Raw genomic sequence first — 26,928 nt, 5'->3', positions numbered from 1 at the left:
ATCCCCAATCTAAATATAATTTGTTTTTTCTGGTACTAATTTACTTGTTAAGAAATATTAGCATAACAGAATAATTGTGAGAAAGCATGCTGACAACAACAACAGCACAAAAAAGAACACTGAACAGAAAGATTTTGCAAATTTAAAAAATAAATCCATTGAAAATATTTTTTTAAATATTTATATATATGACATTAAGTATTTAAATAATGCTAACTAGAGCCAAAACTTGATCAACTGTGGAAGAAATTTTGTATTTTCATTGTAACTTGTTAAGATATAAAACTTAGATTTCTTCACTGCACAAATTTATAATTTAGGAAGAAATAGTGTAGAATTGATACATTCTGCTTTATTGAAATACATCATTTCAATCATTTAAACTAAAATTTTTTTGGATATTCTGACATCTCGTGACTCCTTAAAAATAAACAAGTGAAACAAGACAACCCATTTTTAATTTTTCATATTTCTGTCCTGTGGGTATTAAAGGCCCTTTTTATTAAATCAAACCCATTGTTGATTTAGCCAGATCCAAAATGGGGGTCGTCAGGTAGCGAGGACAAAGCTTGGCACATCCGGAATACACAACCAATAAAAAATTTCCAGAATTCTCTGTCCAGATTTTATTCCAAAATCCCCAGAGTGGCAGACCGACGATTCTACCGCTTCGGTCATTTGACCGTAATGTAACTTATTAAGAGTCTAATTTATTTGACGTTAAGATGATTTGGAATCTGATTGGTTGCTGTAACATTGTACAATGTAAATTATGATAAAAATTAAATTATTATTATTATACAAACATACATCAAACAAAACCCGATATCATAAGCAAATACACCAACAACTGCTGTAAATGATCGGGCTAAATTTTGGATAAATGATTATAGATTAGAAATAAATTTGGCACTAGAGTTAGGCTTTAGGCACCATCTCTTATTAAAATTAATAATTATAATATTTAATTAATTAATTTAGATTAAACCGAAAGAAAAGAATTGGCCCGAAGCGGGGCTCGAACCCGCAACTCCACGGACGCGTTGCCAGTTATGCTACCCGGACCTTCCGTCCGATCTCCTCTTCCGGCATATATAAGACTAAATTAATTATAATTATTAATTTTAATAAGAGATGGCACCTAACGCTTAACTCTAGTGCCCAATTTATTTCTAATCTATAATCATTTATCCAAAATTTAGCCCGATCATTTACGGCAGTTGTTGGTGTATTTAATATTATTATTATAATGAAAGTTTAAGACTTATCTTTCATCTGAGCAAGTAGTCATTCATCCAACATGGATGTTGTATTTCACTCAGATTTTATGAGTTAAGATGCTTTATCTTTAAATTTACAAACTATTAAATGCCATATAGATAAGTCCTGTTAATATTTAATTTGTATTTGAATATTCTTATTCTTATCTACAGAATACTTTTGAATCATCAATAAAGCAAAATGCACCACAATTAAACAAAAGTTTATTCAAAAAGAGTAGACTTGCAATGCCAAGAGGAATTTCAAATTAATGCAAAAAGTGCTTTAAAAAATATAAGAAACAATGAACTGCTTTACCGAAGTTTGTTTAATAATAAATTTCTCAAGTACTTTAAGGCAATCAAGCCTACTGTTGGGAGATGTGCCAACAATGGGCTTGATTGTCCAAAAGTACCAGAGAAATTTCTCATTAAAGCAAATGCTAGTAAAAGCAGTTTATTGTTTGGAGTTTCAAATATAATACTCCATAATAACTAAATGCTCCAGATTTAAGTGTTATTGGCTCGTTAGCAGAAAGTAAAAAACACGGCCAACTCGCATCGCAGTCTGCTTCTCGCAAATAAACTTTTCATTCGATCACCCAGTTTACCGATGCAGCGTAGCAATACCTTTTAATCATATATATAATTATTTGATTTTGACAATAACCAGATACAGGAACAAGTCAAAGACAAACAGTCCACTACAAACATTTAATCTTATGCAAATAGCAAACATGCTAATTGCTATTCATAATCCCCGTGGCCATCAGAAATAAATATTAAAAAACATTTTTAAAAATTTATTCTATAAGAGAACACTTTAAATACAAAATAAGAAATAAAAAACTTTTTAAAAATAAAATATTGAAATGAAATTAAATATTATATTAATTGAATAACTTTTTAAAATGAAAAAAAAACTAGTGCTAACCTTGGAGGATCAGTGCTGCCCATGGAGTTGTATGTGCTGCCTGGTTGTGCGCGTGTAGGATAAACGATCCCATCACCCACACTGGTATCGAGAAGGAAAAAGCCATGTCAGAAAGCATTTCTGATGGCCAAGAAATTTAAGCTTTCTTTAAAGCAGTAGACTTAATAAATGAAGAAAATAAGCAGAGAACACACAACATGTAGAGTAAGATAATTTGGTGACTGTCAAATTTCATTATGTGAGTAAGACAATGTGACATTTCTAATTTAGACAATTTAAATGTTTATTCACAAATTTATTAAGAATTAGATAGAAAACTGACTTCAGTAACTTAAACATTTATTTAAAATTGAGATATTGTTCAGGAAACAGGTTTATCTTCCAAATAAATGAAGAGAGATGAATGTTAACTATTTTAAAACTAGTGTCAGATTACAATTTACATATATATTTTAATAAAAACATGTACACTGGTGATTCAACATGGTCTTTTGGGCCAAAAAATTTCACCAAATTGAATATTTTGCCACATGTCCTGTACAAATATACAAACAATCTGCATCACACGGTAGCCACTGTATATCGACTTACATAAGCTGCATTCAGACACCATACCATTCATTTTGTGGCTTTTTCTGTAATGAAACACTGAAAAGTTAAGCTATGTTTATGCAGTGGTGAGTATAAGCGTAACTGACAAAATATTGCAAACTGAGTGAACTGATTTTGAACTGCATGTTAACTGCCAATTTAATTTAGTATTCTACAGAAAGGTGAAATAAAAATGGCAGAATCCAAAGAGGCCGGATAACTCGGGATCTATCCGCATTTGAAGCATGCTATATCGAGTCACCAGTGTACAAAATTTAATAAATTTTTGTTTAAACTTCTAAATAAATTGATGTTATCACATTAACAAGGAAATAACATTCAATATTAATATTCTTTAACTGATATTTTATTCTAATAAAAATTAAAATTAAAATTATATTCATCCGACGGAAACGAAAAGATAATTTTATTATTTCTATTTATTTAACTCACAAAAGGTAATGCTTCAAAGAATAAGATGACATCTCCCCAAATAAGAACTCCATTATAAACTTACTCATAGAAAAGTATGCTTAAAATCCAATTTAAAGTTCTTTCCATGAAATAAAATATTCTAACTAAACTAGCATATTTGGGATATAGCCTACTCGGAGAGTTGACGACGGAAACACGGCCCAAAAGCATCAGAAAAGTGTGCAAATAGAATAAATAAACTCTACGATATTTCCTATCAGATATTTTTTTAAAAAAGTATTCACTCTTAAAGCTTTTGCTACTGAAAAAGCAATTTAAATTAATTTGTTTGAGAAGCTTTCATAACAAATATGTACAGTACAATATGTTTCACAAATCTTGGATGGATTCTACGATGCACAGTAACAAAGAGTCCATACTAGACGTAAATGATGTTTAAAAGAGTAACAGAATATGAAACATGTCTTGAATCATGGACTTATATTCTCTTTAAATGTTCCAGAGACCTCTTCGGGTAATGCGCAACTCCCAGCCAAGATCTGTGAAGTGGCCTACACGTACCGTAGAGGTAACTCTCGGTATTTGCAAGTTAGATTCCTCAAAAATCTCGCAAACACCAAACGGGAAGGCCCGTGGGAAATCGAGTTAGGTTTCCGTGGGACGGGCAATGTTGTCAAGCTAAAGCAGGCCACCATCTTAGGAATATTTAAACTTTTGCAGGTGATCCAATAAGCAAGTAATAACAACTAATGTTTATTTCATTTACTGTATATGTATAATTATATTAAAACATTAATCTTACTTTTTATGATGATTGTGGAGGAGTTTTATAAACATTTTGAAAAACTGAGTTAATGTTACTTGACAGACTTTTTTGTATGTGTTCTTTGAGACTTCAGTATAGGGGAGCCAGGCTATTTTCAAAGCTTGCTTGTTTAAGATAAGAGTGCACTCAAGAATGGGATCTGGTTCTTGCAACTCTCTGCACAAGCTATCAATAGATACTATATTTTTTTTAATGCAAGAAATAGTCACTGGCAGCTTTGGCATTTTCTTCTTGATCATCATCACCCAAAGTCAGAACTTATCTTAAAGTTTCTTCCTAACAAAGTAAGATCTAAGGAAGACTCCCTGCGAAATTTCTATAGCCATCATTCAGTTGCTTATTTGTGGATTCTGCAAGTGAGGAACTGTCCTCAAAATCCTCACTGACTTTATCATCTTTTATATTATCATTGTATATACTCTATTCACATATATGGCAAAGCTTATCTCACAATTATGATTTGGCACAATACACTGTTGACTTCAGTTTGGTAATACAAAGTTACTGTACTACTGTACTTTGCTCAGTTATGTCAAAATAATGTGAAAATTGAAGATAAAGTATATTTTTTACAAGTAGTGTACTATAATGAAAAGGCAAAAGGTTTTCACAAGATTTTCTGCATTTAATGCCAGGGTTCATTTACTTAAAGAGAAAAGTAGCAAGTCTTTCAAAAATTGCACCTTATCTAAAAGACAGTGGCAAAACTATTGGATACCAAAAAATAATAACTATTGCAGTACCAATTTGTGAAAATGCAAATAGTCGTGCGATTGGTCACAACATTTCAATCACAAATAAGAAAACGTACAAATACCAAGAGTCACCCGTACAACTTTTCTTAACTGTTTGGTTAATTTTTAGCAAGCTATTTCTCGAATAACTAACTTAAGAATTAATTAATTTTGCTTGTATCAACTGCAAGATTAGGTAAGTGTATTATATATTAACTTACAGGAACTTAAATAATCTATTTATTTCTCATTTTTTAAAAATTTTATTTGCAACTAGTATTTTGTTGTTTAATTCAATTAGTCATAATATTACTTACTATTTTCATTGTTAAAATTTAACTTTCTTTTTAAAGTATATTAAAATAACAGTAATAAATTTTAAATTTTATAAGTTAAAAAACATTAATGTAATATTCATAGCATACCAATTTAACTGGAGTGGCAAAGTCAAAAGAATTACACAAGCAAAGTATTTAAAAGGTTAGAATGCAGCTACCAGAACGTAAATAGTATTTAATAAAAATAAAAAGTACGCAAAGTTGCAAACATCTCCACTATCCAAATTTAACAATTAAAAAAAAGGTGTTTAATGTTAGATTATTATAATCTTGTTGAAATACAGTACGCCCTCCATACCTACAGGTTTTGCATCTCCAGATTCAACAAAAAACAAAAAAAAAATAAAAAAAATAAATAAATAAAAATAAAAACAATAACAATAACTCTCCAGTGGTCACAACCAGGTTGTGGCGAAAGAGCCCAGTAATTATACTGATCCATAGGGCAATGCAGGCTGGAGTACCTCCTGGTAGAGACACCCATGCCAGAAAGATCTATGGCGAGAAATGAAGCTAACAGTGACCACACCCACATTCTGTGAAGATATTTATTATAATAATAACCAGATCAAAGTGTGACACCGGCTCAAACGTCGCCCGGGTTAACAAGGTCCGCGTTCGTGGGTTAGGCAGAGGCTCACGTTCGAAAAATAGGCCACAGTCTCCCTTGGTTACCGGTGGCGAAAGCAGCACCGGCCCAAGCATGGCTACTGCAATGCCCTCAACAGATGTGAGGAACCAACCCAGCCTTGGTGTTTCTGTGGCAATGCATCCACAGACCACAAAGGCTGGAAAACCACGCCAACGGATGAAATGGACAACGGAAATGAACGAGTTTATCATCCGTACTTATTACACCATCACAAAACTCGAAACAAACATCACAGCATACAGACAACAACTACACCATAGATTCACACAACAGTATCCTCATCTCACTGTCACCGAACAAAGGGTTGTTGATCAAAAAAGAACAATTACACACAACAACCTTATTCCACAAACAACACTTGAACTTATCAAACAACAGGTTGCTGATCAAATACATCGACAGACAGAAACATCTAACATTAATGAAGATCACGTAACCTGTCAGGATAATCCAGCAACAAGCACTGATTACAGCACACACACAACAACTACCACTATTGATACTACAAACACTTCCTCATTCATCACTGATAACGTAGACATAAATTTAGTTAATACGCTCTCACTTTTATTTCAGGAAACACTCACTAAATATGCAGGCACAGATCCCACACAACGACCACGAATACCAAAAATCAACACGTCAAAGGAAGTAGGAAAAACACTAAATTATGTAAACACTCACTCACTACCACACTACATTCATTCAATTTCTACACTCGCAGACATTCATACATTAGTTTATGCTGGGGCAGTCACAGTAGTGACACACCATGGACTGAAAGTACAGTCACAGACAAATACACAGAAAACTCAATTCTATCACAAGCCTGCCTGGCAGAGAAGAATAGAAACACAAATAAATGACATTAGACAGCAATTAGGCAGGCTGACACAATACACTAAAAACAACATAACACCCAAATTAAGGAAACAGCTCAAAAACATTTTCAAGAAAATAAAAACACACACAAAACACGAACATCACAACACACACATTACAAAATACATTGATACGCTAAAACAAAAACTTGCTGCCAAAGCATGTAGACTCAAACGATACAAAACATGTACACTACGAAAACAACAAAATAAATTATTTAAAAACAATGAAAAACTCTTTTACAGACAAATTAATAACAAAGCAAACACTGATACACAGCACAGTGGCACACCAACAAAAGAAGAACTCACAATATATTGGTCTTCTCTTTGGTCCAGTGCTGTCACGCACAATGCCGATGCAGGCTGGATCGAGGAAGAGAACAGAAACTTGCACAACAAACTATGCCCTGTGCTGAAATAAACGTACACGACATCCGCTACTCTGTTAACAGAACGCACAACACCTGGAAGACACCTGGTGTAGACAACATTCACAATTTCTGGTACAAAAAGTTTACATCACTGCACCAGGAACTAGCTAAACACCTAACACACATCATCATCAATCCACAAGACATGCCAAATTTTCTTACTCAGGGCATCACCTACATGAAACCTAAAAACAACAATACCACAGACCCCACACAATACAGACCAATTACATGTCTTCCAACACTCTGCGATACAGGATGTCAATAATTTGTAAACAAAATATACAAACATGTTGAAGAACACGACATTCTAACGGAACAACAAAAAGGTTGCCATAGAAACCACAGGGGATGCAAAGAACAGTTACTCATAGATTCAGTCATTCTACGGCAAGCACACAAACAACACAGAAACATACACATGGCATATATAGACTACAGAAAAGCATTCGACAGTGTTCCACACAGTAGGCTGCTACATATTCTACACATGTACAAAATACATCCATCACTCATTACATTCTTCCAAAACACTATGCAGCACTGGAGAACAACACTACATATCAGGGTTAGTAACACTTCCATACAAACAAATCAAATCTTTATTAGGCAAGGAATTTTTCAAGGAGATTCCTTGAGTCCTCTCTTGTTCTCCCTAGCCCTGAACCCATTATCCAACATGTTAAACAACACACAATATAGCTACAATATCAGGCATGAAAAAACAACACAGTATACACTGTCACATCTCATGTACATGGATGACATAAAACGTTATGCGTCCACACAAAAACAACTTCATCAACTCCTACAAATCACACATTCATACACCAAGGACATACAAATGGAATTTGGCCTAGATAAATGCAAAACAATTCACATAGAAAAAGAATCCTGAAGAAAGAAGGTTTTGCACTTGGAAATGGAGACATTATCGAATCCATGGAAGAGGGCGAGTTCTACAAGTATTTAGGATTCCAACAGGCCAAACTAACAGAACATGCACAAATAAAGCAAAGATTAATTAAAGAATACCAAAGTAGGTTAAATGCTATTCTCAGAACACAGTTAAATGCAAAACACACAGTTAAAGCAATAAACACGTATGTCATCCCAGTACTCACATATTCTTTTGGAGTTATACATTGGACTCACACAGATCTCGAGCAACTCCAAAGGAAAACAAGAACAACACTTACTAAGCATAAACAACATCATCCTAAATCCGCCACAGAAAGATTAACCCTTCCACGTAAAGATGGCGGACGTGGCCTGATTGACATAGTTAATCTTCACTACAAACAAATACAGTCACTGCGAGAGTTTTTCTACAAGAAACAAGAAACATCACAATTACATAAAGCAGTAACTCTAGCAGACTCAAATAACACACCATTAAACTTACACTCACATCATATGGACACAACACAACATATAAAAAGCATAGACATTATTAAGCAATCGTGGGCTCGAAAGGCACTCCATGGCAGGCATCCTTATGATCTGGCCCAGGATTTTGTAGACAAAACTGCATCAAACAGCTGGTTAGCTCGACGATGCCTCTTTGGGGAGACGAAAGGATTCACGATTGCCATACAGGATCAGTTCATAAATACTAAAAACTATAGAAAACACATACTCAAAGATGCAACACTCACAAATGACACATGCAGAAAATGTCACATCATGCCAGAAACTATACAACACATCACCTCTGGTTGCAAGCTCTTGGCACAGACAGATTATTTACACAGACATAATCAAGTAGCAAATATAATACACCAAGAGCTTGCAAGGAAACACAAATTAGTAGACATCCACGAACCATACTACAAATACATTCCACAGACAGTATTGGAAAACAACACGCACAAAATGTACTATGACAGAGCCATAATCACAGATAAAGCAATTTACCACAACAGACCAGACATCACACTCATTGACAAACACAATAAAATCACATACATTATAGACATATCCATTCCAAATACTCACAATATACAAAACGCATGCACTGAAAAAATTAGCAAGTACACAGAACTCACCCAGGAAATAAGGCATCTGTGGAGAATGGATAGGGTGCTTATGTACTGTACCTGTTGTTCTTTCCTCTACAGGTGTCATACCACACACACTACACAAAAGCCTGGGCACATTACAATTGAATAGAAACACATACATCACACTACAGAAGGCCACTATATTGAATACATGTCATATTGTGAGAAAATTCCTGAATACAGACACACACACTGATACACTTCTTTAATTTCTGTTTTGGTTACTATGCCTTGACTTTGGTCTGGCATAGTACACAGCCACCGGTGTTAACCGAGTATATCTCACTTAACCCAACATAATAATAATAGTCAAGTCTTTAAAACATAAGTGTTTTTCACTTCATATATTGTTGATATTCTTCTTCTAGTTGTCAATATCTAATTATTTTACTATTGCGTGCTTTGTCTTTATATTCTGCGTTGGCCGTATTGGATTTGTCATCATAAAACATACTTATTATTATTAAACAGGATTAAATACAAAAAGTAATGAAAAACACAAACAATTAAATGAAGCTGTTTACTGGACAGCTTCATTCAGATTTAATAGTCCGAATAAAATTTTGGTTGATTATGATAATGCTAATTTCAATTCCCATGTAAGAACTACTATTTCTTGTTAATTGGTTATGTGATATTGTTGCTTAACACTGACATCCATCAATATTACTACAAAATTTGATTTGTGACAGTTTAAAGAGTCGAGCAGTAATCTTACGTTGATAGAAAATGATTTGCTCTATGACCTGCGGAGATACAAAACAAGACATTTTGTATTTGAATTGAGTTTGCGTTAACATTCCTCATATTTGGACAAGAAGAAATTCAAAATATCATAAGAAATGAATGCAAATTTTATTATTTACATTACAATAAAATTTATTATTAAAGAATTCTAAATGTAAAATTATTGATAATGTCCAATTTTCAATGCTTGCATTATCTTTGATTTACGCAAAAATATTTTGATTTAGCATATGAAACTATACTAATTTGATTATTTCGTTGTTGTTTAAATCATTTTACAATGTTTTGATATCACAGATTCAAAGAAAATATATTAAATGCATTATATTATCTGCTTTATTAAATAAATCTTATTGTAGGATTAAAAATTCCATAATTATATACTGCTATTCTTGAGTATCTGCTGCAGATTGGTTCAAGGACCCTCAGATGCCAAAATCTGCAGAATCTGTTCAAATTCCTTACTTCTTTATATGAAATTGCATATTTGCATATATTGTATGGAAAGTAAAAATAATAATAATAATAAATATTACACCTTCTTTAGATCTTCGAGCAATACTTTGTTAGGAAGAAACTTTAAGATAAGTTCTGACTTGAGTGAGTCATTGTAACAACAATAATCAAATTGCCTTTAAAATCTGGAAACTTTTAAGTTGCTAGATGTTTTGGTTATTGTATTTGTATATATATTTTATATGCAATCCTTCTGTATACTTTAAGTAAAGAATCTCAAACTCAAATGTTACAAAGGGCCGGTCAAATACACATATATTGGACGCGGGCCGTATTCTTTACTATTCCGTTAACCAAAATGTATCGTAAACTAAAAAGAGGCTCTAACAAAGACCCTTTTGTTGCCAGGCCTTTACAAATTACATAAACAGTTAGAAGTTTGAATTTTTTCTTTCTTAGTCTCTGCAAGATGTTAGAAATATTGATTTTAAGAAAATAAATCATTAAGGCCACAGACCACAATTTGCGACCACTGCTTTAAATTGTCATTAGATTACTTTACAATATGTAATACAATGTAAATAGTGTTATACTGTATTGTTTAGGGAGTAATGACAAGGAAAAAGTTTCTACACATTAAGTACAGATGCAACCATCGTACACTTAACTGCAAAGCATAGCATCGGCAACAACGTAACATTTTCTATCTTTCAACACTTACAGATTTTGTTTTTGTTTAATGACCAGAAAGAGAAATGCATAGAATAACACACGGAGTATTTAAAATATAAACAAATTCAAGTCTTGCTTTTTGGTATGTTCTGAAATTATTATTATGTTGGGTTAAGTTAGATATACTCGGTTAACACCGGTGGCTGTGTACTATGCCGAACCAAAGTCAAGGCATAGTAACCAAAACAGAAATTAAAAAAGTGTATCAGTGTGTGTGTCTGTATTCAGGAATTTTCTCACAATATCACATGTATTCAATATAGTGGCCTTCTGTAGAGTGATGTATGTGTTTCTATTCAATTCTAATGTGCCCAGGCTTTTGTGTAGTGTGTGTGGTATGACACCTGTAGAGGAGAGAACAACAGGTACAATAAGCACCCTATCCATCCTCCACAGATGCCTTATTTCCTGGGCGAGTTCTGTGTACTTGCTAATTTTTTCAGTGCATGCGTTTTGTATATTGTGAGTGTTTGGAATGGATATGTCTATAATGTATGTGATTTTATTGTGTTTGTCAATGAATGTGATGTCTGGTCTGTTGTGGTAAATTGTTTTATCTGTGATTATGGCTCTGTCGTAGTACATTTTGTGCGTGTTGTTTTCCAATACTGTCTGTGGAATGTATTTGTAGTATGGTTCGTGGATGTCTACTAATTTGTGTTTCCTTGCAAGCTCTTGGTGTATTATATTTGCTACTTGGTTATGTCTGTGTAAATAATCTGTCTGTGCCAAGAGCTTGCAACCAGAGGTGATGTGTTGTATAGTTTCTGACATGATGTGACATTTTCTGCATGTGTCATTTGTGAGTGTTGCATCTTTGAGTATGTGTTTTCTGTAGTTTTTAGTATTTATGACCTGATCCTGTATGGCAATCGTGAATCCTTCCGTCTCCCCAAAGAGGCATCCCCGAGCTAACCAGCTGTTTGACGCAGTTTTGTCAACAAAATCCTGGGCCAGATCATAAGGATGCCTGCCATGGAGTGCCTTTCGAGCCCACGATTGCTTAATAATGTCTATGCTTTTTATATGTTGCATTGTGTCCATATGATGCAAGTGTAAGTTTAATGGTGTGTTATTCGAGTCTGCTAGAGTTACTGCTTTATGTAATTGTGATGTTTCTTGTTTCTTGTAGAAAAACTCTCGCAGTGACTGTATTTGTTTGTAGTGAAGATTAACTATGTCAATCAGGCCACGTCCGCCATCTTTACGTGGAAGGGTTAATCTTTCTGTGGCGGATTTAGGATGATGTTGTTTATGCTTAGTAAGTGTTGTTCTTGTTTTCCTTTGGAGTTGCTCGAGATCTGTGTGAGTCCAATGTATAACTCCAAAAGAATATGTGAGTACTGGGATGACATATGTGTTTATTGCTTTAACTGTGTGTTTTGCATTTAACTGTGTTCTGAGAATAGCATTTAACCTACTTTGGTATTCTTTAATTAATCTTTGCTTTATTTGTGCATGTTCTGTTAGTTTGGCCTGTTGGAATCCTAAATACTTGTAGAACTCGCCCTCTTCCATGGATTCAATAATGTCTCCATTTCCAAGTGCAAAATCTTCTTTCTTCAGGATTCCTTTTTCTATGTGAATTGTTTTGCATTTATCTAGGCCAAATTCCATTTGTATGTCCTTGGTGTATGAATGTGTGATTTGTAGGAGTTGATGAAGTTGTTTTTGTGTGGACGCATAACGTTTTATGTCATCCATGTACATGAGATGTGACAGTGTATACTGTGTTGTTTTTTCGTGTCTGATATTGTAGCTATATTGTGTGTTGTTTAACATGTTGGATAATGGGTTCAGGGCTAGGGAGAACAAGAGAGGACTCAAGGAATCTCCTTGAAAAATTCCTTGCCTAATAAAAATTTGATTTGTTTGTATGGAAGTGTTACTAACCCTGATATGTAGTGTTGTTCTCCAGTGCTGCATAGTGTTTTGAAAGAATGTAATGAGTGATGGATGTATTTTGTACATGTGTAGAATATGTAGCAGCCAACTGTGTGGAACACTGTCGAATGCTTTTCTGTAGTCTATATATGCCATGTGTATGTTTCTGTGTTGTTTGTGTGCTTGCCGTAGAATGACTGAATCTATGAGTAACTGTTCTTTGCATCCCCTGTGGTTTCTATGGCAACCTTTTTGTTGTTCCGTTAGAATGTCGTGTTCTTCAACATGTTTGTATATTTTGTTTACAATACATTGACATCCTGTTGCAGAGTGTTGGAAGACATGTAATTGGTCTGTATTGTGTGGGGTCTGTGGTATTGTTGTTTTTAGGTTTCATGTAGGTGATGCCCTGAGTAAGAAAATTTGGCATGTCTTGTGGATTGATGATGATGTGTGTTAGGTGTTTAGCTAGTTCCTGGTGCAGTGATGTAAACTTTTTGTACCAGAAATTGTGAATGTTGTCTACACCAGGTGTCTTCCAGGTGTTGTGCGTTCTGTTAACAGAGTAGCGGATGTCGTGTACGTTTATTTCAGCACAGGGCATAGTTTGTTGTGCAAGTTTCTGTTCTCTTCCTCGATCCAGCCTGCATCGGCATTGTGCGTGACAGCACTGGACCAAAGAGAAGACCAATATGTTGTGAGTTCTTCTTCTGTTGGTGTGCCACTGTGCTGTGTATCAGTGTTTGCTTTGTTATTAATTTGTCTGTAAAAGAGTTTTTCATTGTTTGTAAATAATTTATTTTGTTGTTTTCGTAGTGTACATGTTTTGTATCGTTTGAGTCTACATGCTTTGGCAGCAAGTTTTTGTTTTAGCGTATCAATGTATTTTGTAATGTGTGTGTTGTGATGTTCGTGTTTTGTGTGTGTTTTTATTTTCTTGAAAATGTTTTTGAGCTGTTTCCTTAATTTGGGTGTTATGTTGTTTTTAGTGTATTGTGTCAGCCTGCCTAATTGCTGTCTAATGTCATTTATTTGTGTTTCTATTCTTCTCTGCCAGGCAGGCTTGTGATAGAATTGAGTTTTCTGTGTATTTGTCTGTGACTGTACTTTCAGTCCATGGTGTGTCACTACTGTGACTGCCCCAGCATAAACTAATGTATGAATGTCTGCGAGTGTAGAAATTGAATGAATGTAGTGTGGTAGTGAGTGAGTGTTTACATAATTTAGTGTTTTTCCTACTTCCTTTGACGTGTTGATTTTTGGTATTCGTGGTCGTTGTGTGGGATCTGTGCCTGCATATTTAGTGAGTGTTTCCTGAAATAAAAGTGAGAGCGTATTAACTAAATTTATGTCTACGTTATCAGTGATGAATGAGGAAGTGTTTGTAGTATCAATAGTGGTAGTTGTTGTGTGTGTGCTGTAATCAGTGCTTGTTGCTGGATTATCCTGACAGGTTACGTGATCTTCATTAATGTTAGATGTTTCTGTCTGTCGATGTATTTGATCAGCAACCTGTTGTTTGATAAGTTCAAGTGTTGTTTGTGGAATAAGGTTGTTGTGTGTAATTGTTCTTTTTTGATCAACAACCCTTTGTTCGGTGACAGTGAGATGAGGATACTGTTGTGTGAATCTATGGTGTAGTTGTTGTCTGTATGCTGTGATGTTTGTTTCGAGTTTTGTGATGGTGTAATAAGTACGGATGATAAACTCGTTCATTTCCGTGTCCATTTCATCCGTTGGCGTGGTTTTCCAGCCTTTGTGGTCTGTGGATGCATTGCCACAGAAACACCAAGGCTGGGTTGGTTCCTCACATCTGTTGAGGGCATTGCAGTAGCCATGCTTGGGCCGGTGCTGCTTTCGCCACCGGTAACCAAGGGAGACTGTGGCCTATTTTTCGAACGTGAGCCTCTGCCTAACCCACGAACGCGGACCTTGTTAACCCAGGCGACGTCCGAGCCGGTATCACATTTAGATCTGGTTACTACCATGATACATATCTCCACAGAATGTGGGTGTGTGGTCACTCTTAGCTTCATTTCTCCCCATAGACCTTACTGGCATGGGTGTCCCTACCAGGAGCTTGTGCTCCAGCCTGCATTGCCCTATGGATCAGTAAAATTACTGGGCTCTTCCACCACGACTAGGTGATGACCACGGGAGAGTTATTATTATTATTATTATTATTATTATTATATTCTCTTGTATTATTATTTTACTTTCCATTGCAATTAAAAATTGATTGAAACCAAAATAAAATATTTTCTAAAATGTCTTACTAAATTAAAAATTCATCTTTAAGATTAATACTTTGTAGAATATAATTAATGTTGTTTTTATACAAAATAAAATATATGAGAAGAAGCTTATTTTTGCCAGGACCAATAATTTTTCGGAGATAGACAGGTTTTGTATTATTGACATTGTAAACAAAACAAGTTGAACTTACAGTTAATGTTAACAGAATGTTTTAATATGGAAAATAAACTTCTTAAACAACAGTTTTGCTTTAATAATTAAATAATGGGTGTCAATAATAATTAACAAATTCTTTAATTCATTAATCAGCTGTTTATACTTACATTTTACTTACACATTGGACCGAATAATAAATTTTGTTCAATATCCAACTAGTCACTAGTTTAGTGTACCTTTAAGCATGCGATCCTTAATATGATTTTAATACTGTAACGAATTTTAGCTTTTTGTATGCATTTTTATCAAACATTTTTTTGTTTATGTTTCTAAATATAACTTTACTTTGTTAAAAAAATATTTTTTGACAAATTTTAAACATATCCAGTAAGAATTCATATATATATACTCAATGTTTCCAAGTTGGCAATTACTATAAACAAATGTCTCGTAGGTTGCCCGAGACGTTCGAGGTTATTAATCCTTAATGGCGAGAGTAAACAGTAAGACAGACGACTAAAACTCCCGCAAGACAAAGACGACAAAACGCTATGCGTCGGACAATCGACAGAAAATTCATACGTGCAACTTTACAAGAAAGGTATAAACTGTTGGACAGAGGGCTGTAATGTTAATTTCTATGAATTTCAATTAAATCTACACATCAGTGTACTCGTGCTTGTCTACAACAGTCATCAAAAATACATATAACCTCCTTAAGCCAGTATTTATTTTTTAATGAATATTCAAAGTGCTCGGCGGACGTGGACTAGTTAGCCGTTAACTCCAAGCAATCCGTTTGAAAAGCAAAGTATTGTGTAAAATTCAATTCCGGATGCGCTATACACAATATTATATCTATGTTATATATTGTTTGATCAGAAAAATGTATCATATACTTTATTAAATGTTATCATCATTAAATATTCTCAAAGTTATTCTTTAATTTTGAAACGACAAATATCAAAAAATATGTTACTTTCAACAATCTTGAAATAAAATATCATTTTAATCATCCCAATGATTAAAAATTACAAGTTTTATTTATTTCATTGCATGATTTGTTATCTTGCAATGTTATTTTAGTCAAACAGAATAAGAGAAAAGCTTCAGACTAGACTATCTCCACTCTATTAATGGCAATATTTATGCATGGTAACTGACCATTTCATTAAGATTCACAGATTTTTCTACAAATTTCATTTATGCTTTATTTTTATAAACTTTTACAAATTAAATTTTTAAAAACTTTATATTTAAGGCATGGATATTTTAAATGTCTCAGTCTAAAAAGCATAAACCAAGTCACAAACTAAAACTTCTAAATTTTCACATTATTTTTTACTAATGTTTAATTAAGTAACAAGGTTCAATGTTAAAGGTACACAAAGTCATTGTTAGCTTGTAAAAATTTTAATGATTGGAACACTATTTTCAATTAGCAGTTATGAAATACACTAAAGAAAAGATTGACTTTAAGTTTAAAGCTAAAGTTCTACGTTACTAACTTTTAAGTTAAAAAAGGGATTTGAATCGATAATTCATAAGCCAGTTTCTCAAATGTGTAAATATTTATAATTAAAATGACTGGTTGATTTGATTTACATTGCAAAATGAATATTTCCTAAAAGTTTTTCTGCAATAAAAGAGAGATTAACTTAAAGAAATTTCATATCATTAACTTATAAATTGTTTAAGAATATTCGATAAGTATTTGTTAGTGAAAATAAAAGCAGCTCCCCCTAAACATCCTTCCAAAATTACAATAAAAAGTCAGTAGTCAAATATTTCAGATTTTTATTTAACTGTTCTTTAAACTTGGTTTAATATTAGGTTCAGACAAGACTAATAAAAACAGATAGAGTAAAAACTGTCCAAAATGGAAAACCTGCCTAAAAGGAACAATTCTTAGGAATGCAGTGATTTTGTGTTGAAAATACCCATTCGAAACAGAAACCTGCCAAACTGGAAAAAATATTTGGAACTGTATGAGTCTGGTTTACACAGGTTTCACTGTACTTAAAAAATAATTTTCTGTTACATTTAATTTTTAAACCCTTACCACTTAAATTTTACATCAAGTACTCTTCTCCAACATATGCTTTTCAAGCAAGAATAAACTGGAACAAATATGTTAACAAAACTTTGTACATTATCATTTATGTGGTATGTTCAAAAAGTTCACAGAAAATATTTTTATCTCCTTTTCTATTAACTCTATATATATTTAGACAACATTACCCTCAAATGTCCCGGAATGCCTCATTTGTGACCATCTGCAGTACCAAAGACCTCATCCTCACTGATGAATTTTTAGCCTTTTGTGTGTGCTTTTATGCAGGGAAACAGGTGGATTTCCTAAGGGGCAGATAGTATTTCCAGAATTTGTTGAGGTGTCTTCAAAAGCACAAAATTTGTTCTTTGTTCAATACTGAACATTTTCACATCAAACCTTATTCCAAAATCTCACTTTTGCCATGTTGTGAAATACATACTTGGACACGTTGCAAACTGATCGTGACATCGTCACCTCGTGAACCACGAACTGGTACATAGTTGCCGAGTATTAAAAACAAATGTGAAACGTTCTCTCTACACAAATTACAGATATTTTCTAAGAACTTTTTAAACAGACTTTGTGTAACAAAAATCAACGTAAATTTTGGAGTGAGAAAAATGCTTCTTTAAATTAGTTATCATTTTACTACAGTTGTCAATTTTTAAAGAGGGTGACATGCTACAAATTTCTTAAATGAGTGGAAAACAGACAAAAATGTTGGCAAGTCTGTTGTCATTCTGATATACCAAGTATTTTTCTATGCTTGGTATATCAGAAAATAAAACTTGAAAAATAAAGGGTTTGAGCAACTAAACGTAAAAGGACGTAAGCATACAAGATATACAAAACCATAAATGAGAAATTAAAACATTATTTGCACAGTAATAACAGAGAAAATAGGTTAAAGAAATGCCAACAAGAAACTAAAAACAAACTTTCTAATAATAACAATATAAATAAAATATAATATATACACAGTCAGAGTATAGAAGTAAAGGTCGATTTTCACTGCAACAGAACCCTCGACAGTTTATCGACACAAAAGTGACTTGTTCCCGTAATCGTGGCATGTCACCGAATGTTGTCACCATACGGCATACGTTGAGAATAAAAGACTTGCTAGTTTATCTACGAGACCTATCTGTAGATTTCATTGTTGATGCAATAATTGTTCATTTCTATTCTTTTAGATTTATATCATTACACATGGGTGTTCTTTTTACAAACAACAAATTATCATCCCTTATTAATTTCATTAGAATTTTATAACTGAAAGACTGGAATAACAATGGTCTAACCATCTATGTTGGAACTAAGTTAACAGTGCCATACTTTCATGTATTAAATATACTGTCTAAATATGATGAAAAATTACTAGGGTTCTCTAAGTATTAATAGAAAAAACTGTTATGGTCACGTTTCAATTGAAAAAAGTTTCTTGTATGTAGTCATACCAAGAGTTGTCAGTTTTGAATAAGAATAGAGAAGTTGCGGCCGACGTTTTCGGCCCTAAACGTGAATGTCTGATGTCAAGCACAGCCATCTGGCAATTCTAGAAGGTTGATAATGGCATTTGCAATGTCTAGCACAGCAAGTAAAAGTTTGGCCCAAACTTATTCATTTTTTTGTGTTTGGGGTTAAAATTATGACATATTTTATTAAAATAATGATTATTTAAGCACTCACGAATAATATTGTAAAGAAACAGACAATTTTAATCCAGAAATTATTTAATTATTGACTTTTTTCGAAAGTGATGTGAAGTGCCTATAGAATTCACATATATTTCTGTTCATAATAGCTTATCATAGTCCTGTAGGTGTAGGTTTGTTCTTTCACAGCATCAACAGCATAATATGTTTGTAAATTTTCTAAAAATAACTTCCCAAGCTGCTTTCGGATTTACATATTTCCCTCAACAAAAGAACAAGGTAGTCCTATCATCCTATCGTACAGTAGGAGACACGACGCTAATTAAAAATAATTATTCGGTGTTATATTAAAGATCCTATAATACTTTAGCTCAGTGTAAACTAAATGTAAACTATTAAAGATCCTATATCCTATAAATACTTTAAAATAGTTTAATTTGTTTATTTACCTTTGCTAGTAACATTCGTCATTGTTAAACGTGTTTTGCCATTTTTCAACAATATTCCACGAGTCGGTGTGCGACACAAACACGTATGCTTCCGTTTGCTTTACGAGTTTAACGTTTGAACTTCGGCCGCAACTTCTCTAATGTTTGATATAACATTATATACACGTTGATTGCATATTTGTAAGTATTGATCAATACAAAAGCAACATGAATGTTTTGTACTGATGAATACTTGATTCTTCCATTTACCATCACAAAAGCCAAAAACATTCCCTTTTCCATTTGCTGCAACAAAATTGCCGTTGTAGCAACAATGGCAATTTTCTTGCTGCTTTGCAGCTTTCTGCAGATTCTGTCGTAGTGACAACCAGCCTTGAAACTTAAGATTGAAAATATATTATTTAGATGAATTTAATAAGAATAAAATTTAAAACACAATAGTGATATCTTTATCCAGAAAAACAATTTACTAGAGAATTAACATTTTCAACCTGTTTGATATGCCAACACCAGTTCACCCAAATTTATATATATATAATAAAATGCAAATGTATAGATAAATAAAGAGGATATATTCTTTTAATGTAAAATTACCTTTTCTAAAGTTTTCTAATGGCTATACATAAAATTTAAAAAACTAAATTTCAGATATGAATTTTAATCTTGAAATTTGACATTTATTAAAATAAATTTTCATTTTTATGATCTAGAATCAGAAGTGATAAAATAATCATAAAATTATTATAATAAAATTTAACTATTCTCTGCAATAATTTTCTTCATTTCAATTATCTACAATCATACTTTAAATAATAATATTAATTGTAAATATTTATTTTACTATACTAAATATAAGCATTATCTTATTTAAAATATATATATGCACACACACGCACACATAATTATTTAATGTTAAACACATTTAAAAGTCAAGTAAAAAACAAAAATTAAATTATTAATTAAATTTATATATATACAGGATATACAGAAAATAATTTCCATTGTTTAGAAGGAAAAAAGGATTATAAACAATGGCTATGGAGATTTAAAAATTTGTAATTTCATTCTTCAACAGACATACAAAGCTGATTTTGCATGCATATGACTTCTGTATTCACTTAGTTTACACTGAGCTCTTAATGTCCTGTAATTCATAATTGGTTCTGAATTTATGTATTACATTTGGTCCACAAATTACAAAAGAATTATACAGTGACAAAACAAAATCTTTTTGTAAATTTGGCATTAATAATCACAAATATGATTATATTAAAAATTTTGTTTATGTACTACTTGCAAGCATAAAATATTTAAACGTGGCGATTCAGATACATTAGGCTGCACGAAGCATTCCGTCTAAGACTCTAATTTTTTGTAAGCTTAATTATTAAAAACATGTAATTAGGAAATAAGATATGGTAATTATATAATGCAATATTTTAACTTTTTAGGTTGACGTATCAATTTCGAGGTCGTTTGCCCGGATTCGATGCCGGGTTCTTTATAGTAGTAGGCCGATCGCCCGAACCTCCGACAAAAACAGTTCGAGATATTTGTCGATAAATCTCGAAATATTATTTTCTAAACATCCTGTATTAACAGTTAATAAAACATTTTACATCTTATTATAGTTAGAGGGGGAAAAAAACATAAAACAATAAACGGATTAGCAAACAATTAGTAAAACAATGAAAGAAGTTACTGCATACTTTATCAAAAAAATGCATTTTGTGATTTATCAAGAAAAAGAAAAAAATGTTTTTTTAGTTTAATTTACCAAAAGATCCTATTACTAAATTTAATATTGTCAAAGTTTTGAAGAAAAAAAAAATTATTTCACTAAAATAATCTAATGTTTAGAATCAATAATAATGATTCAATTCATGTACAATTTTTTCCAATGAATCTGAGACAATGTTTTCAAACTTTAAATACTGTTAATAAATTATTCTTTAGAAATTTATTTTATGATAAATGTATTTTTTCGATAATTTGAATTTAGTAGCTTATACTGTCCTCGGATATTAATTAATATTACGTATGTATTAATTAAATGATTTTTAAACACTTTTCGGTCAGAAATTTACAGAAAACAATAATTGCACCATGCATTACAGATGTTTTTTATGTAAATATGAAAGATGAGTTGATCAAATAATCTAGTAGACAATTCCAGTCACGCCTTACAGTTTATTTTCCCCTTTTAATCTTATACAGATAAAAGAATTCTTTGTGAAATTTTAACTACCATTTTACTAGAGATAAAATTAAATTAATTTTTAAAAATAATTTATCTGTAATGCTTTTATATTTAATTTTCTATAAATCAATAAATACACAATAATATTCTTAAGATATATCACGTAAATGGGATTTAAAAAAAAAAGTATCACCGTGAAAAATTTCCAATTGTAGTAAAAAAAAAGCTATTAAAACCAATTGGAAATTTTTTGGCAGAGATGTACTTCTATATCACTGCCAAAAAATTCTGATTCACTTGATACATTCTCAAAATATTATCATACAATTTAGCTTATCCTCCAGTGAACAGACAAATATATTGTGGTTTTCTTCTTCCTACTTGTAAAATGTTAATAATGTTTCTTCAATTTTTACTGCTTAGTCAGACATTTTTGAAAATTTAAGTATTGAATAATTTGGAATTATTTCCGTATCCCCGAGTTTAAATTAACGACAGTATATTGCGTATTCAAATTTAATAAGCAAAACATAACCTCCGACAGAAATATTAAAGTTTTTAAAATTAAGTTAAATGAACATTTACTTAAAACAGTTTTATAGATGCATAACTCGTTTAAAGTGGGAAAAAAAATGTTTAATTATAACTTAAACTGAACACTAAATTGAAGTGTGATAAATGACAATGTTTATGTATGACAAAAATTATTATAAAATAATAATAATCATGTAGAAAAAATGCAAACATGAATAACATGAACAATTTTCAAAAGAATTTTAAAAAGTAAATAAAATCTTTTTGAAATAGAATAGTGAAATTTAAATAATGAAATTTAGGACACCAAAAAGCTATATACCTTCATTTTGGCATAATAAAATTAAACAACACTATATGTAAATCAACAAATTGGCAAAATTTATTATGTTTTTCCAAGAACATGAATTTAAATTTATTTTGATAGGTGTATAATTCATAACATCACAATCCTTCTTTCTTGCTTTATCACTAATGAGAAATTTTACTCCTTACAACAATTTTTATACAATGTAAACGATAATATATGTTGTACGCTATATTTTAAGTTTCGTATTTATTAAGAAATTTCGATCTCTGTTAATTTTTGTAACTTCTTGAATGTAAAAATTTAATTTTTTAAAAATGCAAATTAAATTAGTTACGAAAATTGATCTGTTTTCAATGCACACTATATGGATGTATAATGTACGTTGAAAAATTTAATTGAAAGAGGAAAAAAAATTTTAATGAAATATCTATAATAGTATCATATTATTATGATTCACTTACCTAACTCAACAATTAACCAAAAAATAGAAAATATATGATGAAAAATTACTGTATTACCAATTATAACAATCCGTTTAAATTACAGAGTCAGTGTCATCAAAATAATTTAAACTGGAGCAAATTATACTGATAATTTAAACTCAAAATGCATACATGTTGTTAATTATTTCTGCTAATACAAAAAAATAATTCTTTAATATAAATGTTGCTGTAGAGTAGATAATATTACGAATTTAGTCTCTGTAATCCAAGAAACTTTTGGTAGACTAATCTCACAGCAATATGGTTGGCAAATTGATTTTATTTAAAACTACATCATATGCATTTTGGGTTGGTCTAATTTGTTCTGTGAAAATTATATATTTGTAAATATTTGTAAATATATTAATAAAAGTAGTAATAATAAGTTAGATTGTTTAAAAAAAGCTGGTGTTGTATATAAACTTGAATGTAATTGTCAAAATTCGTGCGTGTATATTGGTGAAACCGGGCGTGTGTTAGAAGTAAGAGTTAAGCCCTGGTCACACTATGCGATTTCCAGCCACACGGGTGACTGCAACCGCAACGGCTGTTCCCGTTAACTAGTAATCCCCCTCGAAAACTGGCGCGACTGCAACCGCAACTAGAAACAAAAAGTTTGTTCTACTCGCGACGGTTGCAAACGCGCATCCAATCAGAAAACATCGTTGTGCCACATCATACTTTGTGTTCTTTATTTGTCAACATATCTTGATTATAACATTTGTATTAACTCAGATTCAGTACATTTAAATGCTATATTTGATAGAAATCAAATCTGAATTTATAAAAGTTATTCTTAGATTCATTTTAAAAAGTTTGATTACTTTTAATAATATACAATTGAATAAAATAAATGCTTATATAAAAGAGAAAATATATCATTCATAAATGAATTAAATCATTCAAGCTTTCTTCTAAACAACACTTAACCTCCAATATTCACTTTTATATTGATAAATAGCATCCAAAACTTCTGGGATAATGACTAATATCGAATTATGGGCCACTCTAAATTGGTATATCAAACTACGAAACGTTTCACCTATTAATATAAGATTTATTCATACGGATATATCCCCTATAACCTTCGGCATCCGAAAGCCTTAATTCATTCATCAGCTGGTGAAAGCACGATTGTTTAGCCCGTTGATTTTTATTTCGCCAAGTTTTAATCCAGCATGAACGTTTTTTCTTATTTTCTCTTCGTATATTCTCGCCAGCTCTAACAAAATTAGCGCCTTTTTCCTTTTATTCATTCCGGAAAAGGAACTGCTCGCTATTTTAATAAGGAAAGTAGCTAAAATTCCGTAAATACTCTTAAGTAGAATGTAAAATGTCGGTAAACTCAGGAAAGTAGACAAAAACAAGCTACTGTAGTTTTATTGGTTTATTATAGGGTCACGTGTTTCAGAGTTGCAACGTCAACGAACAATGTGTGACCACGAGAAGACACGCGCGACTCGCGCTTGTTGCAGTTGCGGTCGCCTGCGCGGCTGAAAATCGCATAGTGTGACCAGGACTTTAAGGAACACGAAGCTGCCATCCGACTCGAGTACAGTAATTCCCCGTGGTTTAACCACACTAATAATAATAACTCTAATATTAACCAAAATAATATCAAAATTTTGCATGTTGAAAAAGATATGTATAAAAGAGAATTCAAAGAACATATAGAAGTAAGAAATCAAAAAAATAATAATTTAATTAATAACTCGAAAGGTATGGAAATTGATTACCACCAGTACAATTTAATAGATGGTGCTAAAATAAGTTAATAAGTAATAAGTGATCGTCACGTGATTATTATTATAATAAAATTCAACCCGGTATAAGTGAACTAATTGAACTATTAGTTCACTTATACTGGGTTAAATTTTTTTATTTTTTATTTTAACAATTTTGTGAGGTTTGTTAAAATATTTTATGCATCGTGAATGCATTCTACCTATACATTTGTTTGTCAGCTTTAACCATTTGCTGTTTTTAGAGTGTTTATTATACATCTGTGGAGAAAATATTTTTTACTTTGATACCAAGGTGAGGGTTTGCTCTGCCACCCATCTAAATATAATGTTGTAATTTACACCAACGTATATTCACCGAAGAGGAGTTGGAACAAATTAGACCAACCCGAAATGCATATGATGTAGTTCTAAATAAAATCAATTTGCCAACCATATTGCTGCGAGATTAGTCTACCAAAAGTTTTTTGGATTACAGAGACTAAATTCATAATATTATACAAAAAATAATATTAAAAACCCTATAATGTCCATAGAAGAAAAAAAAAATATCAATTTGTAGCTTACTACAATTTAACAATCTTTCTTATTGTACAATAAATCACAGTAAATAAAGTACAGTGAAATTCTGTTAACCCAGCGTTGTCAGGACTGATGCAATGCCGGTTTATTGAATGTATTGCCTTATTGGTTAAATGAAGAGTTTTTGGTTTTTTTCAATTCCCTGGACACTATTTTACATATCTTCGCATGTGAAACTGTAAAAATCTGCTGTTTGTGATTGATTAACAAGCTATTTCAATTTTTCCAGGCTATTCTTACTCTTGGTTGGATTGAAACAAGAACATTATTCTTACTTTGTGCTTTGTACATTTTTATTGCATGTAAATACAGATGCACTCTAAATTATCAAAGTACACTAATGGTATTCTACAGTAGTGGTTTCCATGTTAATTACCGATTCCAAGTATCCTACATATTTCTCTTCTCATATCAAACTCGTGCACTAGTGTCTTTGGAAAAATCTTTAGAAAACTCATGTGCAATCTAACTGATTTTTATCTAGTGTCGTCATGTCTCCCGGTCTTCCTGTTTCCACAATGTTTATATTGGAAGTTGTCGACGACAACGGTGAAGAAAAATGTGCCAATAACCCCCAATGACATGCTGGATGTGCTGGCTTACCAGGTTTGCCAGCAGACTGGATGCTGGGTTAAAGGAATTTCACTGTGCAAATGAAATTCCATATTTCAACTCTGAATAAACTTTCACAAAACTTTCATTTAAGCAAAAAATTATCAATTTAAATTTTATTTTATTTTATACTACTAAAATGAAATAATTAGATTTATAATGCACTTTATTATTTTAAATGCAAAATGTTTGTTGTACTAAAAGACACACTAACAACAAAAATTCAAATGTGTGTTGTGAACTGATGACTACAAACTTAAAGAATTTGAAAATTAAAATTTTGACTACCTCAATCATGAAATACATTTTTTCAATAATCTACAGAATTGCCTATCAATATAGTATTTCAAATAAGTATTAAATGCATAATTCAAATAATTCTATGATAAAAAAAATATGTGAATTTGAAAAAGTAATACTATTCTTATGTAATAATAATTTGCAAAGAATCCTTACTAATTTATTTTTTGATAACATTTGCATAATTATTGTATCTGATAAAAAAATATAATTTTGATAAATAATACACATGCAGACACAATTTACAACGTATTTTCTATACTAGTTCTACTAAAGAGAAAATAAAAAAGATCACTGGAGGATAAGCTGATAAGAAAAAAAAACAATCCTAACAAAATACAAAATAATTAATACAAATGAATACTCCAACATAATGCATTATGCATGTACAGTATAATAAAGTCATTGGTAATGTATTATTTTGTAATTATATTTCAATTTTCAAATGTGTCAAAATTGAATAATATGCATTTAATTTTTTATCATTTAACAACATTGTAAAATTGAATTTATTACACTCCAATTTTCCATCATGCTCTTTTGATCAAATATTTATGAGAGATTCATAAAAGTCTATGCAGTTTAATTATATTTTGTATAGTTTACTGATGTTTAAAACATAATATAG

General features: G+C 31.7%; 1 protein-coding gene across 4 annotated transcripts in view; it reads right to left on the bottom strand.

Moving 5' to 3' along the window:
• Positions 1 to 26,928, bottom strand: part of LOC136987560 (palmitoyltransferase ZDHHC15B-like) — a 97,746-nt gene that overhangs the window by 14,734 nt on the left and 56,084 nt on the right. For 3 of the 4 annotated variants that reach the window (XM_067285306.1, XM_067285307.1, XM_067285308.1), the window contains exon 10: positions 2,194 to 2,274. The exons of the other annotated variant lie outside the window; for it this stretch is intronic. In XM_067285306.1, coding sequence (XP_067141407.1) covers positions 2,194 to 2,274 — 81 coding nt within the window. The remainder of the gene's footprint in view (positions 1 to 2,193; positions 2,275 to 26,928) is intronic. 4 annotated transcript variants of the gene reach the window in all.

This window comes from Centruroides vittatus, unplaced genomic scaffold, assembly GCF_030686945.1.
Source record: "Centruroides vittatus isolate TY-2023 unplaced genomic scaffold, ASM3068694v2 scaffold_2520, whole genome shotgun sequence".
Classification (NCBI taxonomy): Eukaryota; Metazoa; Arthropoda; class Arachnida; order Scorpiones; family Buthidae; genus Centruroides; species Centruroides vittatus.
Note: the sequence above shows the minus strand (reverse complement) of the source record. Positions and strands in the feature narration are given on the sequence as shown.